At 41.2% G+C, this 12,406-nt stretch overlaps 1 protein-coding gene across 1 annotated transcript in view; it reads left to right on the top strand.

Annotated features, from left to right (window-relative positions):
• CNTNAP2 (contactin associated protein 2) overlaps positions 1 to 12,406 on the top strand; it is a 1,471,582-nt gene that overhangs the window by 1,225,411 nt on the left and 233,765 nt on the right. The window contains exon 17 of the mRNA XM_053608746.1: positions 866 to 1,084. Coding sequence (XP_053464721.1) covers positions 866 to 1,084 — 219 coding nt within the window. The remainder of the gene's footprint in view (positions 1 to 865; positions 1,085 to 12,406) is intronic.

Here is a 12,406-nt window from a genome sequence, read left to right on the forward strand (position 1 = left end):
AACGAATGATTTGTGGTCATTGCTGCAGGGTAGCTTGTGGGAAGGATCCAGCATCCCAGATGGGGAACCAAGGTTTACAACATGTGATGAGGGAAGGGGGTTATCCTGCAGGAATGTTGTGCTATCTTTCAGACAGGTGCAAGTGGTTCCAAAAGACATGGGTCACCTGCATTGCCTCAACAGTTCATAGGCCCCTGATTATAAGTTAGGAATACAAAGATTAATGAAATAAAGTTTAGCGAATTGCCCCAAATCAGTAGCTCTGAACTCTCACTACATATTAACTTTTCCTGTGAGGTTTTGAGACATACCTGTGCCTACTCTAGACTGAATCAGACTCTAGAGATAGGTGTTTTGAAATGCTCTCCAGGTAAGTACAAGCTATTGCTTGAAAAGCTACTGAAGAGATGAGTTTTATGAGGAATAAAAAGATCTTAAGCTCTGAAATCTGACAAACTTGGGCTCAATTCCTGACAACGCTAACTTGGGCTCAATTCCTGACAATGCTAACTTGGTAAACCTGAGACTCTCAGCAGGCGCTGACCTCTCCACACTTCCTTATCTGGACAGGGTCAATGAGGAGACCTTCTTGGAAGGAAGGCTTCTAATGATTAAGTAAGGAAATAAATGTGTACCTGGCACAAGTCTCCCAGTAGAAATTTATTTTCCTCTCCTTGGTTATTCCTGGTTAATAATGGATTGTTGCTTCATCCTTCCTCAGAGGATTTTGCCAGATTTTGCCAGATCTCTGCCAGCAAGAAACAGACGTTTTCTCTCCCTGCCTTGGCTTACCTGTAGAGTTCACTGCTATTTGGTGTCTGGGAGAAAAACACTCATGTGTCTTTGATGCTTTCTGCTCCTCCAGCTGCCACGGAAGTATCCTTTTCATTCGACGTCGGAAATGGGCCAGTGGAGATTGTAGTGAGGTCGCCCTCCCCTCTCAATGATGACCAGTGGCACCGGGTCACTGCAGAGAGGAACGTCAAGCAGGCCAGTCTGCAGGTGGACCGGCTGCCCCAGCAGGTCCGCAAGGCCCCGACAGAAGGCCACACCCGCCTGGAGCTCTACAGCCAGCTGTTTGTTGGTGAGTAAAGAATTTCCCACTGTTGGTTTTAGGGACCTTCACAATGGGGAAGAAACAGCCTATGGGGAGTTTTGATACTTTTCCAGAAACAAGTGTCTAGACCTCTAGTGTTTTCCTTCGAGACAGAATGGAGTGAGAAAGAAGATTCGGGAGACCTAGATCTGGTTCCACTTTCCACTCCCTGGAGCTCACCATACTCAGCTATAAAATCAGAGCATAGGCTGGACATCTTCCAGGTCTCTCTGATGCCCACAATTTAAGGATTATGACGCTCTAACTGCATACAATCATTTGATCATTTAGGGCACTTGTATCTGTGAGAAAGGAAGGAAGAAAGAAAAAATGAGCTAAGTTCATATTTGCTTTAAATGGTTAGTAGAGGAATGGAGGGATAGAAGAGCGGAAGGAATGGACTAAGATAACTTGAAATAATACACAGAAATCCATTCCTTTCTCTACCCATTCTCAAGGCTCTAGGCAGAGAGAGATCTAGACTTCTCCTGACTTGATATCCCTCTACATGGGAAAGAAATCAGCCCTGAGACAAAATTTAAACAGAGCAGAAAGTTAAACAACCTATGTAAAAAGTGGATCCAGCCACATAGTCTCATCTGTTTTGCCAATATTTTTGCTATAACCTATTCCACAGGAGCCTAAAATTATTTCAGGTCAATACCTGTTTCTATAACTATTTGAATTTTACATTTTGTTTTCCAGAATATTAATATGTTAGAAACTTAGCAACTTTTAATTGTTGAACGAAAAGATTGTTTGAAGAACCTGTGTATCACTGGGGTTGCCACAAAAGTTTCAGACCAAGACAAGATGCAACCTGGTTGCTGTTCATACTCATAACCCCAGCCACCTGGGCTCCACCCTTATTGGGAGAGCCCTGATAAGGGTCACTTAATTTTAACAAGGACCAGAGTCCTTGTTAAAGGACTTTCATAGTTGTGAGGGATTATTAAAGAGCATTAGGGAGGCATAAGAAGAAAAGAAAATTAGCTATTCATTCCTTTTCTATAATGTGGATAAACTACAAAGTGAAGGTGTTAGTCAATGAGCTTTGAAAGTGAGACTGACTTGTTAATAAGCTACATCTGCCAGGGGTTATGAAAGAGCCATAGATTTTGAAATAAAATACTACTTATTTCCAAATACCTCCCTGAAATGGTAGATCACAAAATTACACATTATTTTTTATTAGCTAAATACCACATCCATTGATTTCCTGCTTGAATACAGGGAATAAGTTTAATTTTGTCAACATATCTTGCCCAGATTACCTGCAACAAGTTTTTTCCTGAATTCTGTTAACCCAAACATGCTAGGTGCATTCTACTCAGTTTTCATTATGACATGTGCCCCAATGTGACCTGATTTCTCTTTTTTTTTTCTCACCTTGACCCTGAATGTAACGGTCCAACTTTAGTTTGATCCCTTTCTGTGAACACTGACTATAGTTAGTAGCCAAGAATTTTGAAGATCTAGTAAGGTTGTAAAATGAAAAGGGATGGACGAGGTATTTATTATGGTCTTAGAAGGAATGTCAAGTCATTTAAAGAAAATGACTGAGCATAACTTACACAGAGGACTGAGATCAGAATTCTACAATGAAATTTAAGGGGTTGGCAAAAAAGAACATCTCAGGGAGAAAAATGAAAAGTAGTGGAAAGAGTGAGTGAAGGAAGTCAGGAGAGGGCAATGTCAGAGAAAGAGTGGTTTTTATGAAAAAGGTAATGGCAAGTAATATCAAGCACCGTAAGTAAAATAAGGCCAGACAAATGTTCCTTAAACTTAGTAATTGTGAAGCTACTGGTGATCTTGGAAAGAAAAGCTTCCGAACTGGGGCCTGGTGTAATGAGTCAGCAATTTCTCTTCACCTGATAATAAAGAGTCAATCTCAAGTCCCAGTTTCCAGTTTCCTGTTATCTTAGAGGTGGAAATGAAGTGCATCACCCAGGTACAAGCTATTTGAGCTAATCTAAGAAATATTGTTCTGCAATAGAAGGAAAAACAAATAAAACAAAATGGAAAAACCCAAGTTCAACAGCTATGAGATCCTGGAGCCAGTTATCCCAAACTATTAAATAAGGATTCAGGCAACTAGGGTGTCAGTCTCAGCTCAATTCTAATAACAGCCTTTCCTTGACCAAGTAATACCACTTTTCCTCTTTGAGTCTCTTTTCTCATCTGTCTAGCAAAGGAATTGGACTAGTCGTTTTCCAAAATGTCTTCCAACTTTTGCGATTGATGATTACTTGCTGAATAGAGGTGGAACAAGACCCGGGCTGCCAAGTGGTCAACCATGCCATGGTGTTGCATGGTGAACAACATGGGCTTTGAATCCCATCTCTGCCACTTGCCAACTAAGAGACCACTGGCAAATTGCTCAATATTTCTGTGCTACATAGGAGTAGAGTTCCTACATATAAGGATTAAATGAGCTATTCCTTACTGAGTAAAGGAGAAATAGAGCCCTGATCCTTAGCATGAGACTCACTTCCTGCTTGAGAGACCTAGACAATCATGATAATGGCATGTGAATTGTGTGCATGCAGATCAGAAAACTGGCCTCCAAGGGAGAATGTCTATGGGAGGGGTGACAATAATAATCATGGTAAAGATTCTCTAGATTCCAAAGGTCTCTTGATGCTGGAGACAGAGCTTGTGCTCAAGGTCTACAGTTTTGCAAAAGCAAAGGTGGAGACATTCTATCTGACCTTCTCCACGTCCTCTCTAATCAGTGCTAATGTCAGGCAAGCAGCTTTTGTCTACTTCTTCCCATTTCGTGATAATAAATACAGACCTAAGGTTTACTCGGGAGGGCTCCTCCCAGAGTTCCTCAGTCCCCAACACAGTCTTTGAGTCAAGCCTCTTCATTCCTTGCACCACGACCCCCTCATCTGGTGACCCCAAGCCCCTTCAGCTGGGCATTCAGAGTACCTGGCATAGGGCTAATGCTCATTAAGCGTGAGATGTTTTTCTTTATTATTCTTCTATTTTTACTCTCTTTATATTCATCTTCCTCCATGTATTGTTAATTTATCCTTCTCTTAAAGAAACCCCTTCCAACTGTTTCATTTCTTCACTGAAACCTGTCATCCCTAAAGGAAAGCTCACGTGCAGAAATGTCCCTCAGTGCATTCCCAGTCTTCCTGCAGGAGCTCTGCTTACTCACCTCAACGGCCACAAAGGGGCAGGCAGGCACCCAGGGATTTTCTCATAGTTAGCCAAGAAAGCAAGCAAGAGTTCATCTGAAAATAGCGCCCTGTCTTCACTGCCAACAGTGGAACATGTGGCAGAGTGGCCCAGAACCTCATCAGAATTCCAGGAAAGGAAGGGATTTGACACAAAGCTGGAACAGATTGAAAATAGCTCTTGGCTTTGCACACAGAGTGCATGCTACAAAGGGCCAGCCTCCAGTCACTACTTGCATAGCAAGACCAAGCTCACACCTCCTTTTTCAAAGAAACTGAAAACACAGAGAAGACAAGTCTCAAGTACATCTAAAATATCACATAATTAGAGGCTGTCATCTTACAACTTTTAGAAATAATAAGAATCCAGCTAGGATTCTGGTGTAGCCGAAAAGTAACCCATAAATCAAAAAATTAGGTGCTAGGAAAAGAAAAACTGGAAAACTTTTTCCCATTTTTTGATCCAAATGAGCAACTCGGCATATGATGAGCTCCCCAGATGGCCTGGCGGAGGCATTTAAACCATATGGTGAGCCGTAGGCTCAGCCAGCCCAGGTGCTCTGACCTGAGTCCTCCATGGCAGCCATGGACCAGGTTTTTCTTAACAGGTGGAGAAAGAAAACATGTTCATGGTCATTATCTAAGCATGAACAATGCCAGGCTGGATTGAGCCAAAGCCCTCTTTGGCACAGAGACATACAGGGAGTTTGGAGTCCTGGCAGCTGCCTTGGCAGTGGCAGGACTGTGAGGAAGTGAGGTATCTGCTGGGCCCCCAGCCCAGGAGCCTAGCTGCCAGCCCAGGGCACAGTCAGGGAGTTTGTGAGCACAGCCACACAGGGAGCCAGGCAGGATAGGCAGAGCTGGGGCTGGGATAGGCGTGAGCATCCAGCAGAGCATGGAATTGCTCTTGGTAGTCATTTAAGGAGGAAGTCAGAGTTCAGGAGATCTGGAGGCTGCTTCAGAGACTTCAGGAAGAAGTCAAGCTCCTAAGTGGTTTCTTAAGAGAGAAGGTTAGGTCACCTGAACTAGTGACAAGTATCTGAGCTCAACTCCTAAGAGAAGGTTAGGTCACCTGAACTAGTGACACGTGTCTGAGCTCAGCTCACTTGGCTCTGACCGCTTCTAAAATCTTGATAGAGGTTAAAAGCCATCTATTATGTGCAAAATGTAGGTCAAAAGGAGCTGGAAACTCATTCTTTGTCTTTCCAATTTTTTGCGTTGGGTGAGAAGTCTGGTTGGAGACTAAATGGGAGAATTGCTGACTTCAGGGGAACTCAGAGAGACTGGGGAGAAACCTGTAGCCTCCTTCCTCTGACACTTTGTCTATTGCAAGACTTTTCTCCCTGAGTTTTGGGGAGAGTTGAGGTCTATCAGATGGACTTACCAACAAACAAGGACTAGTGTTATGACCACTCTCTGCACTCAAACCCCCAAACTTGATAATAAGGCTTATTTGGTCAGCTGCTCCCCACACCCCCTGTGTTCCAAAATCACAAGTGGATAATTTGTATGCCAACTGAAATACATTGTCATAGAGAAAGCAAAGAGGAAATCGGCATTTGTGGGCAAGGAAGAAACATGGAATTCCAGTCATGAAATGTACCCAAATCTATGTATGAATAAAATGGTAATTTCCTGTCTCTAAAAAGTTGGCAATAAAAATATTGTACAATTTGAATTGAAGAATTATAACATAGAAAAAGTGTGCTTTCCCCCATTTCCTATAAGTCTGAATCGAAAGCAACAAGTTGATGCTAAGATGTGTGGTGATACCTCAGGGCCAGGTCCCCCACAAGTGCCACTGCTTTGAATCCACAGGATTCTATCAAGTGGGTACTATCACTCATTCTTATTGTATTTTTCACAGTGAAGAAACTGAAGCTAAAGATTAATTAGCTTGCCCATGGTTATGCACTTAGCAAGAAACAGAGACGGAATTTGATTCCAGAAAGTCTGATTCCACTTAACTGTTCACCCTGCCAAGGTAAAAATCATACTGGGCCAAGTTGAGCAGGCAAGGAGGACTTTGTTCAAAGCTATTGCAGCAGGAGAGAGAGACCAGAACTCAGTCTGAGCTCAACTCCACTTCAACTCAGAGCAGGAAAGTTGTTGTTGTTGTTGTTGTTTTTATTTTTTATTTTGGTAAAACACACAATGGGGATGTTTTTAAGAGCTAAGGCGGGAGGGATCATAGGTTCTCTGCATTTGCTAATTGGTTCTACCCAAAGGAAAAGCAAACTTCCTCAGATCTTCATAGGGAATGTGCTCTTTACTTGAGGGTCTCTGTGATAGGAAAGTAAGATGGGACTTTTTTATTTTTGAGACAGAGTCTCACTTTGTCACCCTCACTAGAGTGCTGTGGCATCATAGCTCACAGCAACCTCAAACTCTTGGGCTCAAGCAATTCTCTTGCCTCAGCCTTGTCAGTAGCTGGGACTACAGGTGCCCACCACAATGCCTAGCTATTTTTAGAGGCAGGAGCTCTCACTCTGGCTCAGGTTGGTCTTGAACCTGTGAGCTCAGGCAATCCACCCGCCCTGGCTGCCCAGAGTGCTGGGATTACAGGCATGAGCCACTGCATTTTTTTTTTTTTTTTTTTTTGGCTATTTTGGCTGGGAGCCAGGCTTGAACCTGCCACCCCTGGTACATGGACCTGACACCCTACTCCTGGAGCCACAGGCACCACCCTGCTTTTTTTCTTTTTAGCAGTTATGATGAGACCTTTTCAAAGGTTGCCAAAGTCAACATGGTGTCTCTGTCCGGGACGCATGCACTGGTCTTCCTTCCATGATCTCTCAGCAGCAAACCATGCACTGTCCTCCTTGAAATACCTTGCGCTCTTGGATTCTGCGCAGTTCTCTCCTGCTTTTCCTCCTGCCACACTGGCCATTACTTTGGTCCCTCCTCCTTCTCTTCCTCTGTGTGGCCACTAAATGTTGAAGTATCACAGAGCATTCCTCTCTTCTCAGTCCATCTGTTGGCCTGGATGATCTGGTCCAACAAGCAATTGTTTAAATATCATCCATGTGCCACAGACTCTCACATTTAAGTCTCCAGGCCTCGCTTCTGTCAGGAACTCATGGTTCACTTCTACAATGCCCTACTTCCCATCTCAACTTGTATATCCAATGGGCATGTGAGGAAAGAAATCTTGATGCCCACACCAAACTTGTCCCTCCAACAACGACCTTCCCCATCTTAGTAAATGGCATGACCATCCTCCCATTTTTGCTCAAGCCCCAAATTTAGAGTTACCCTTGGTTCCCGTTTTTACTTTCTTTCTTGTCTTTCCCTCGTCACTCTCAGTCCAATAGCAAGTCATGTGACTTTACCTCTAGCCTGTGCCCCACGTGCATCCACTGTCCGTGGTAGATACAAGTCCCACCTAGTCAAAGCCACAATTTTTTCTTGCTTGGACAACTACAACTAGTGTCCTAATGGGTCACCTGGAATATACCAAGTGTATTCCTGCTATGTAGTATTTACACTGGATGCTTCTTCTCCCTGAAATGCTGTTCCAGGCATTGGCAGGACTGACACCTTCTTGTTATTCATATCTGAGCTTCTGTGACCTCCTTAGATACGTTTTCCCTGACCCTCAATCTAAACTTGCCAGTCGCTGACCATTTTTAATTCTTCTTAGAACTTGTGATATTTTCATATATTTTTGTGTCCTCCTAGAAGGTAAGCTACCTAACAACAGAGGCCTAGACTAATGATTGCCCAATGAATATTTTCTGAGTGAACAATTGAATGAATAAGTGAATGGTATGGTTTGATTGCTTCTCTGGGTTAATGCACATGTTTTTTTATTACTTCTCTGAATTAATATTCATATTCAGAATGACATTATTCCATTTCCAAAGCAAATAGGTATTTTTCCTTATATACTGTCTCCATAATTCTTTTCTCAAAATTAAATGGTATTTACTGTCTTTGGAAATATCTTTTTCCCTAGGAAGCACAGACTAAAATCAAGCATGACAGAAGAAGCAGAAAAAAAAAGTCACAAAGTCAGAATATTATGAAAGACAGCATTTCAAATCAGTCTAGACCCCGAATATAATTTTTGGTCTTCCTGATAACAATTGAGGTCTTGCCTAGCTGGCTGGCGGTAGCTGAGGTGCTGGCTGGAATCCTAATACAAAAAGTTTCTGCCACAACTCTTATGACTGGTCCCTGGTTCTCTCTCGGGTAGAGATAAGGAATAATGTCATGATTAGAAACCATTGCCACAAGTAAGAAAACAAACAATTTGCTAGAATAAAAGTCATTTAAGAAACTCACTAAATGGGCCAGATGCCTATAATCCTAGTACTCTAGGAGGCCTAAGTGGGAGGATTGCTTGAGCTCAGGAGTTCAAGACCAGCCTGAACAAGAGCAACACCCCATCTCTACTAAAAAATAGAAAAATCAGCTGGGTATTGTAGAGGGTGCCTGTAATCCCAAGTACTCAGGAGGCTGAGGCAGGAGTATCGCTTAAACCCAGGAGTTTGATGTTGCTGTGAGCTAGGATGATGCTACAGGACTCTAACCTGGGCAACAGAGTCTCAAAAAAAAAAAAATCACTAAATGACATCAATAACCTATATGTAAAGTGAAAATGCAAGGACTCTTTGAAATGCCTTCTCCTCCCCAGCCACTCACCACGAGGATCACTGGCAGTCTCTTTTCCTTAACCTGATCACCTTTTGCCCAGTTCCGCCACACCAGAGTTTTCAGTAGGATCCCCACCCCTGACCCCACTACTGGTGAAAAATGACGGCCCTTCCCCATTTACAAGTGTCATATGCATTTCCTGACCTTTGCACTTTAGTGATCAAAACTAATTAACTTCTCCAATTCCAGCTGTCCATCTTGGAGTTTTAATGTACAAAATGAGAGATGACAGGAACAATTTTTGCTTTTTCTTCCTATGCCTCCAACATAATCAAATCAAAGGTGCACTTTCAACCTCTTTTGAGCCCTCCACTAACTAAAAGGGCATCTGTTGACTACCTGTTTCCACAGGAGCTGATCTATTTCTAAAGCAGAATTTATATATGTAGAAACTTTAAGAGAAATATGTTGAACCAAGAGAAGAGCCAATCCTCTGGTTCACCTTCTGTGAAAAGTATCTCATGTGCCACAAGGGCAAATCCTTCAGGAAATCTGCAGTCTTTTATTCCAATTTTCATGGAATTGGAATGGTCTAATACAGCTATAACACTCTGTGTAAAGGTACCAGTTATGTAATCTATATGGAAAAAGGTTTCCAACAAATAAATAATTTTTTATATAATTTTATTCTTCCAATAAGGACTGAACGAGATGTCACAACGGTAAATGGCAACTGTTCAATAGAAAAAGATTATAATAAAAAGTTAGGATCAGTGATACAAATATTAAAGTAGCGATGTGCTCATAGCCCCATAGTTCTCTGCAGTACACTAAGAAAGTGAGAGAAAGGATACCCACTTTTATTATCCCTGTGTCCAAATAAACAGAGATGTTCCCATCAGAGGCCTCCCTCTATTTTCCTTCTTTCATAGGTCTGGTGTCAAGGTGCCCTGATGGGTAGGGCTGTGTGGGTCTCTCTCCGCATCATGGTCCTAGTGTCCCATCCTGACTGTGTTCCTCATTTGTTTTAATTTCACTTCCTCAAGTTTCTTCTTCTTTTCACCATTCCCAATTTCATTCTCCCATCTCCACTGGCACCCACTTGAATGTGACTTATGGATGACCTTCTAGTCCTACCTTCTGTATATGTGTTCAAAATGTATATATGTGTGTTCTCGAAAATCCATAGTCTTGCCTTTGTGTGTGCCACACTTTGTATAAATGGTATTGTACTACAAATCTCATTCTGTTTCTTACTATCTTCCCTCAGCCTTGTTTTTAAGATCTATTTATGTACTTGTATGAATATTATGCATACAGTGTTCCATCATGTATGTGAGGTCTGACATTTAAGTTTGCAAACTCATCCTAGAAAAAGTGCTTCATACCTCATTGCTGAATATCACTATGGTCACCTTCGAAGTATTCCTCTTGGGAAGTTATGCACCAACACCTTGCCTAGTGCACTCTTCAAAGGAATTTTGGGACTCTTTCTGGAATGGCCATCAAAGCTATCATCAGATTACCCTTAATGTCCTGACTACCATCAAAATGTCTTCCTTCAATATTTCTTTATCTCTAGGTAAAGAAAAAAAGTCATTTAGGGCCAGATCAGGTGAGTAGGGTGGTTGTGCCAATGCAGTTATTTGTTTACTGGCTAAAAACTCCTTCACAGTGCTGTGTGAGCTGGTGCATTGTCATGATGCAAGAGCCATGAGTTATTGGCAATGATTTTCAGTTAAGATTTCCCTAACTGATTTTCCTAACTGTTTCTCTATTGATGTTTGCTTGACCTGCTATGCTTCTCACAGTCAGCTGATAATTTTGACACACAATTTGATGCATTGACAATTTCTCTCCCTTCTGAAAAAATGCTTAATCCACTTGTACACCACCATCTCCTTCATGGCATTATTCCCATAAACTTGGATTAGCATGTCCCTGATTTACTTCCACCATCACCAAGTTTAACAAGAAATGTGCAAGTGTTTATTTGTTCCTCTAATTCAAGCTCCAACTTTCTCGTGATAGCACACAAAAACACATAACAACAATAATGAACAACACTCAGCAAAACATCACTACATGTTAACATGAACACAGCTGTGAGACACTGATATACCAAGGTTATGAAACCTTACTGAACTGTTTGTCCAGTGCTGTTAACATGAGTTTGTGAACTTAATTGTCAGACCTCTTATATGCCATGGGTCATTCATTCCACCCCTAAGATGAATACCAAGCTTTCCCTTAATTTTCCTATTGCAAATAACCCTTCAGGAAATATAGGTGTGTGTGCTCCCCCGTACTCCATGTGTGTGCGCGCACATCATCCAGGAAGATAATGGAGTCTTAGCATATTTGTGTATCTAATTTCACTAAGTACTACTTGACCTCTCAATTTCTGAGCATAAATCTCAAACTTTATTCACTGAATTTCTATAATAGTGCTAACAGGGGAAGCTTTGGATAATTTGAGGCTATGTTGCTGGCTGGATGTGTTCATGCTCTTGATTTTTTGTTCCTTCTCCCAGTATAGAACTTCCATCTTTATTCCTTCCAAGGTTTTTATCCTCACAATCTTGTTTCTGCTCCTAAAACTACTACACTAGCCTTCTTCTTGTTGTTAATAGTTGCCTAGTATTTTTGTATAGGTGTTTGTATCCTTTTGTTTAAATGTATCTCTTTTAAAAAATACTATTTGAGAATATCTGTATTTTTATTAATTTATTGTAATTACCATTACATTACGGTGTATTTCTGCACTTTTGCTTTGCTTGTGTTTTTGATCTGCTATGTTTTGTGTGTTTGCTCACTCCTACGCCATCCTACCCTTTCATATTAGTTAAATTCAATATTCTATTGATTTGAAAGTTGGATGTTCTATTTTCATTCCTCTAGCAGCTACCCCTAACTTATTAAAACTCATTCTTATTCCTTTTTTCTTGTCATCCCCCAAAACATATCCATTTCCGTGTTCTCCTCTGAACAAGGCAAGAGCCCAACAATACACTAATATCCTCCCTCACACACTGCCTGCCAGGCCAACGTCATCCGTAGTTTTAATTGAAGAATCTTACTCATATTCTTATGTACAATTGCTTACAAGAAAACATTAGTGTTTGCTAAGTTTTTCTTTTTACTTACTCTTATTTCTTATATCTTATCGTCTCTTGGATTTATTTTCCTTTGTATTTATGAGCAATTTTCTTCACAGGTGAATCTTTAGGACATTTTGCACACCTATGAATACCTTTATTTGTTCCCATATTTAAGTCAACACTCTAAAGATATTAGTTAATTATTGTTTATAGCCAGTGTCACTGTTAAGAAGTTTGGCATGAGTAACCTTACCCTTTTGACTTTTTTTTTTTTTTTTTTTGGTCTATGAAAGCTTTTAGGAACTTCTTTGTTCCTCCATGTTACTATAATGCAAGGGTTCTTAATCTTTTTAAGCCATAGATCTCTTTAGCAGTCTGGGGAAGCCCATGTCCCTCCAGAAAAATGAATAAAATAAAATAAA

Source organism: Nycticebus coucang, chromosome 11, assembly GCF_027406575.1.
Source record: "Nycticebus coucang isolate mNycCou1 chromosome 11, mNycCou1.pri, whole genome shotgun sequence".
NCBI classification, from domain to species: domain Eukaryota; kingdom Metazoa; phylum Chordata; class Mammalia; order Primates; family Lorisidae; genus Nycticebus; species Nycticebus coucang.